Source organism: Mus pahari, chromosome 15 (assembly GCF_900095145.1).
Source record: "Mus pahari chromosome 15, PAHARI_EIJ_v1.1, whole genome shotgun sequence".
Lineage (NCBI taxonomy): Eukaryota > Metazoa > Chordata > Mammalia > Rodentia > Muridae > Mus > Mus pahari.
The window spans coordinates 40,932,137-40,938,937 of NC_034604.1; the positions used below are offsets into that span (position 1 = coordinate 40,932,137).

The 6,801-nt window shown below is 39.8% G+C and overlaps 1 protein-coding gene across 1 annotated transcript in view; it reads right to left on the reverse strand.

Moving 5' to 3' along the window:
• Pggt1b (protein geranylgeranyltransferase type I subunit beta) overlaps window positions 1-6,801 on the reverse strand; it is a 39,933-nt gene that overhangs the window by 19,654 nt on the left and 13,478 nt on the right. Inside the window, exons 3-4 of the mRNA XM_021214779.2 lie at window positions 3,444-3,511; window positions 325-476 (exon numbers count right to left, since the gene is read on the reverse strand). Of these exons, the coding sequence (XP_021070438.1) occupies window positions 325-476; window positions 3,444-3,511 (220 nt within the window). The remainder of the gene's footprint in view (window positions 1-324; window positions 477-3,443; window positions 3,512-6,801) is intronic.

Here is a 6,801-nt window from a genome sequence, read left to right on the forward strand (position 1 = left end):
CAGCTACAGTGTACTTACATATATAATAAATAAATAAATCTTAAAAAAAAAAAAAAAAAAAAGAAATTCAGTTTTATTTTTGTTCCTGTAAAATGAGACGCTTTTCCATCAAGCATTTAACTATATATTCAAACATGCTGTGGTTCATTTCCATTGTGTGAGTGGGGGTGTAATCCAGGACTTTCAACACATTAATTATGTACTAACTCCTGAACTATATTTCTAGTCCTGGGTTGTAACAATCTACTATAGCACTATATCCAGTTTTTTTGAGTTCTAAATAGTTTTTACTTATACAGGAAAATATCAATGAGTAGTTCATACCTCCCGTCTTCCAGCTGAAGTGCTCTCAAGCCAGCTAAGCAAGCTTCTTTATCTACTCGGCTTAAGTCATCTCCAAGAATAATCAAACAGGAAAGACCCGTGTAAGTCATTGCTATGTGTCCACTGTCGTAAGGATGAGCTGTCCCTGGATTCTAGATTCAAAATGAGTATTATGTTAAATTAATTGAAATTTTAAATTTTCTTTCACAAATAACGTTCAGCATGAGGTTTTAGCAAATGTTGCTTATACTAATTTATATAGATATCCAACTGAGGAAAACATGCCTTAATTTTTAGATGTCTCAATATGTCTTCTTACAAGCTATATAACTTTCAAAATATTATGATCCTCCAACCTTATCAAAGTAGTTATGACATTTGAATAATCCACATATTTAAAACTTCCTACTTAGTTTAACCCAATTTATAAGTTATCTCTTATAAAGTTAGAAACTCAATATTTTAAACCAAAAAAAATTTATAAAAAGAAGTAAAATTTGGGCTGAGACTATAGCTCAGTGGTAGAGTGCTTGCCTAATATGTGTTGAGGCTATGAGTATAATTCCCAGCATTGTCTAAAAAAAAAAGAAAATGTAGTCTATATGGTATAAGCCTAAATTAAATAGCACAGTATTATTCATCATATAACCTTATCATTCTATCATAAAGTTTAATCATTTCAATCTCTAATAAACATTAGCATTCAAATATAAAAAGGAAATATAAATAGTTAATTTTATATATTATTCATCTGTATAATAGTAAGAAAGGTCACATAATCTCAGAAATAAAACCCATTTAAACCTCAGATGCGGAATCTAGCCAATGTCTGTTTATTACAAAGGGTTAGAAACTTGATGCCATAATTTTCTTGTACAGTGACCTGTGCTTTTTCACAGGGCAAATCTGCATGAGATTGAATCCCTTTAACTGTGAACCACCCACTGACCACCCCACATACAACTCTTTACACAGTCTCACTAACACCAAGCCAATGTTCACTGCGCCGTTTTGGGTCCTTCTTCAGAACTCTAGCCTAATTCTCCTGCCTATCCTATTTCACATGTACAATGGGCTTCTCGGAATGCCTACAGCATGTCTCATTTTTCAGTATTCAAACCAAACACCTGCTATTTTAAAAGAATGGTAGGGAATCTGAACATGAATTAAATGTGAACCTTAACTGAAGAGATGAAGAGAAAAATCTGAGTGATTCTAATGAGAGAATCTAGAGTTGATTATTTAAACGGCCATGAAGAAGATACAGCTCTACACAGATTTAAACAGGGACTCTTTGCTGCATTACATCAAGAGCTTGGGAAGGTATCATAGGGGGAAAAGTTCAAAGTGAAGCAGAAAAAGAAAATCCCTGGACATTAAAGGTATTCCACAATAAATTAACAGAATATACAATTTGTGATGCAAAATAAATGAAAGAGTAAGATGGATAGATCTATGAGGGTCTGTGGCCCGTCAAAACTATACATATATTAAGAGGACAACAGCACACAGGTGGTCTGGTGGTTTCTGAAGGGGAAAAAAATTGATGGAGTGATTTTATATATACATATGGTACTGGAAAATCTCTTCATTTCCTTGGTTTTTTGTCCCACAGACCTATGCTCCCAACCTCTATGACAGCTTTTTGTAGGCCTATGTGATTGCATCTGAGTCTCTAGCTCCTCTTACCACAGAGATACAGATGGTGGCCACACACAGTGAGATGGGGCTCCTCGGAGGGTACAGTGAGATACACTGAGGGCTAAAATTGGGTGTCACAAGAGCATATGAACTAGGGGCAAACATTTAATTCTTAGGGGACCTTTTAGTCCTTGGAAATTAAAACATGCAGGGATTAAGGTACAATGGTGCAAACCTCTAGTAGAAGCTTGAACCTGGCACTGTAGGGTCAACTTCAGCAATGCTGCAAGACCCTTTAAAATAAATTTTAAAAACCATGATATGAAATGCCTTGGAGGTAGAGGTTATCTTGTGAAGGTGTAATTAAATCACTGTTTTACACCAACAAATACAGCTTGCATCTGCACATAGCCTTGTGCTACATAACAGGCATCATGCCCTAGGTCAGCAGGTAATCCTGTTCACTGTACCCAACTCAAAAGCCTCCCTCTGTTCAGGGTTGGCGTAACTTCAAAAAGACATGTATATATAAAAAGGAAGACACACATTGTATGAGTCCTTTGCTCCCAAGGCACTTACTTAACTGGAGACATCTGGCCAATGCCATCCGACCCTGATTCAGACAAGCTTGTCTACAGTGTAAGTAAGAGGAATAAAACCAAACAGTCTCAGTCAAGTCTTGTTATCACTATGACCACTGTCACTTCTTCTAAAAGCTTCAGGGTATGAAAACCTGGGAGTTTCTCGTCCAGCTTCCAAGTGTACACAATTCTTGAAATACTTAGAGTAATCCCATGACTGACAACCATGCTATAAGCAGACTAATTCATCAAGAAAAAAAAAGCCTAGCCCAGGTTGACATAGACCCTATTATAGAATCCAGGCCAACCCTAACCTCATTGTAGAGCCTCCTCTACCAGGCTCCTGTGAGACCTCTTTTTAAAAGAGAAGAAAAAGAGTGGGGCTATGCTCAGTTGGTGGATCCTGGAATGCTGGTGATCCTGAGTGCCATACCATCCTAGTGAAAGAAAGAAAAGGAGGAGGGTGATCAACTTTTCTCTATGTTGCACTATAAAGAATCTTGGTAATTCTGGGCACAAGTAGAACCTATGGTGCTTGTTCTGGCCCTACTTCTCTGAAGAAAAAGCTCTTTGCTTCCTTGGGACTTCTCTGTATACTAGCTGGTTCCAAAGCCTCTGTCCAAAATGCTGGGGAAGCTAAGCTTCCTGCTGTAACAGTCACTAATCATTCACTTCCTGGAGAACAGCTTACTCTCTCTCCTGAGAAACAAGAGCCCAACACAGGCAAGTTCACTGACTTCACAGAAAGTACCTGAGCATCATAGTTTGTTTCTCCAGGAAATCACAAATGTTGAGCATATTAAACCTGGAAACCCAGTTCTTTCAAAACGTTTCATCTGCTCTCTCACTAAATTTCCTTCTATCGTTTCCCAACCCTCCAACCTACAGAGAACTAACCTTTGATGGGTTGAATGGAATACCCAGGTATGAAGAACCTCGGAAACCACAGCGACTCAGATTTGACCCTAGAAAAAAAAGTATTTGCTTATTTAAAATACACCATCTCTGAATAGAATGCAGGCAGTTTAACTATACAATTGTTCAGTAACAGTATTTTAATATCAAAGCTCCACTTTCTCTGCATATACATCCGGTGCATGCAGGTGAGCGAGGGTGTACATGGCTGTGTACACACGGTTGTGCACACGCAGAGACCAGAAGAGGACACCAGGAGTCTTCCCCTACTGCTCCCATTGTATATTTAGAGACGAGGTCTCACTGAACCCAAAGCTCACTGTTTCAGCTAGGCTGGCTAGCCAGGCCACCCTCCAACAGTGGGGGTTACAGACATTCACAGCCATGCCTGGCTTTTATGTGGGTGCTGGGGGTTGAACTCAGGTCCTCTTGATTTCATAGCAAGTCCTCTTACATGTTAAGGTTCGTTGTCTCCTTTTCTATGTGAGATAATGTTGATGGCTCATCAGGAAACAAGCCAGAGGTTAAGTGACATGTCAGAGGGAACAGCTCATACAACAGGCTCTAGAATCTTTATTTCCTACCCAGTGTCTTCCACCTTGACTCACTGCTCCTTGACACATGAGTAAAGTAAAGGTGTATATTGTTCTATCACCTTGGAGAAAACAAATATTCATACTTCAATCTTAAACCTGTGCTCTGGGTGCCTGGCTTTGACATATATAGGACATATGTCAAATTTTTTTTAAAATATATTTATAAGTTTTCCTTTTTCTGGATATATACATATATACATAAATGTATGTAAATATACTATAAGTTGGGAACTCAAAAACTCATCTATAATTATGGGTTAAATGTCTGTTAGAAAACCATTATGATAGCTATAAAAGGTAAGAATGTCTTAGCATACCAAAACTGGCAGCTAATAAAAACTCAAGGTGGTTTGGGCTTTGATGCCCTGACCTTTCATCTGTCGTGATGGATGGAAGACCACATCATAGCTTTCCCACTCTGCTTCTCCAAAGCAGGCTCTGACTGTGTTCATCCTCTGTTCTCTGAAACACTTAGTGGTGGCTTATACAGCTTTGCAGAAACAAGAAACACTGAAAACTTCCTACCTCGGGTCTATTGGCAGTACTAATGGTGGCAATAAGTTTAGTGAACATGTCTTATTTTTGGTAAGACAAAAAAAAGAAAAATGTTTAAAAAAAGGTAAGCAATTTAAGGTTTTTTTAAAAGAGTAACTAAACCATAGGTTACTCCATACCCTTTCCCTAAGTCATTATACACCGGATAATGTGCTCCAGGACCTTCGTGAACAGAAGTGTCTGGTGCAGCTTGGCGGCGAAAGTTTAGAAGTGACAAAAAAGTCTAACACACTTAAAATATCAAGCTGCATCTATCAAAGTATACCTTATGCTGATTTTGAAAGTAATTGTTAGTAAAGCTAAATAACAACGTGGAAAGCTGCATGTGAACAAGAGAAACAAAGGATATAAAGCATATGTGTATAGTCAGACAAATGGTACAGCCTTAACAGCCTAGAGGAAATAACAAAATAGCAGTGGGATGACAAGACTGAGAGTCTGTCCTCTACGAGTCACCACCTCTATGAGCAATCACCACAGATGTAGGACCTAAAGACACATAGTCATCATCATACTGTCTCAGAAGATGAGGATCCAATACAAGTCTCACAAACGCAACCAAAGCCTTTGTGGCATGACCTTACTTACTGAAGTTCTAGAGGAAGTCAGCCTCTACACTCAGTCACACTGCTGGCAGATGAGTTTCCTGTAATGTGGGACTGAAATCTCAATTTCATTGGGCTCTTAGCTATGAGCTCTCCTTGGCTCCTAAAGCCTCATATATGTTTCTTACACACCAGACTCTTACCAGAGAGCAGCTATCACTCAAATTCAAATTCTTCTGCCTTTCTCTTCGCTCTTTGACTACATTCTGACTGACCTGCTGCCCATGTGATTGTACTGCGTGTGCACACACACACACACACACACACACACACACACACAAACACACACACACAGTATGCATGTGGAAGAGACCCCTATGAATACGCTGCGCTTTAACATCAGATTAGTTTAACTTTAACTGTCATCTACAAAGTCCACCAGCAGTAACCCAGTGTCTGAGAGACAAAGAATAAACAAGAATCTGCAGTGCAAGGTCAGCCCCATTCCACACAGCCTCCACCAGATGTCTTTATCCTTCCTTCATCATGACTTTGTTCTAACCACCTTTCAAGGTGGTAAGCAGTGTCTAAAGTGTATTTCCTGTATGATTCAACCTAAACATCAGCTTCTTCTTTTCCTCCCCTGATAAAAGATCTCATTCTATGCTACCAACTCATTGACACTTCACTATAAAAGTCTGAGCCCATTTCTACTTCAGCTTAAAAATAAAAGCTCTGTGCATACTTTGAGTATAATCCCCTCCTTAGGAAATTCTTTGTTGGGGATTGGTAATAATGCTTTGATTTACTTGGGAATCTGAATGCGACAGTGGTCAATGGCTGGGCAAAGGGAGATGGGGCAGGACCCTTAGCTTTCCGTGGGCTAAGATGCAGGAGAGAGGAACAGAGGACTTGTCATGAAGCAGTGGAAGATGGTTGGATGTAGGAGCTGCAGGAAATAAAGCCAATTAGCCATGTGAGAATTCAGGTGGGTGGCCACTGGCCACTTCCCCCATTAGCCTGGAATAGCAGGGAAAGGTTTAGGAATGCCCAGCCTTGAGCCATAGCATTTTAAAATTAACTGGTGGGCTGGAGAGATGGCTCAGCAGTTAAGAGCACCGACTGCTTTTCCAGAGGTCCTGAGTTCTACATGGTGGCTCACAACCATCTGTAATGGAATCCGATGCCCTCTTCTGGTGTTCTGAAGAGAGCACTGGTGTACTCACATATATAAACTATGCAAATCTTTTTAAAAAATTAATTGGCATATGTGTGTTGTCTTCCATCCCCAAATCCAGATAGTTCCTGGGCGGGTACACAAGTGTACCCTGCAGGAGCCAAAGCAGTGCAGGCCAAACTCACTGCTACAGTTCTTGGGCCACTGATTACTTAGGACAATTCAGTAAGTTATTTTCCAGAGTCTGACTTCAGAGAAAATGCTTCTGAGTAAAACATCACTTCCTTACAGACAACGTGGACACGTGTCTGCTTCTAAGGTTAGTTAGGGTAAATCTATAACCTTCCTGAGAAGCAGCAGAAGAAACTGATGCTCAAAAATACTGTATCATTAGGAGACCTTAGAACAGACACAAGCACCGGGCGTGGTGGCGAATGCCTATAGTCCCAGCACTCGGGAGGCAAAGG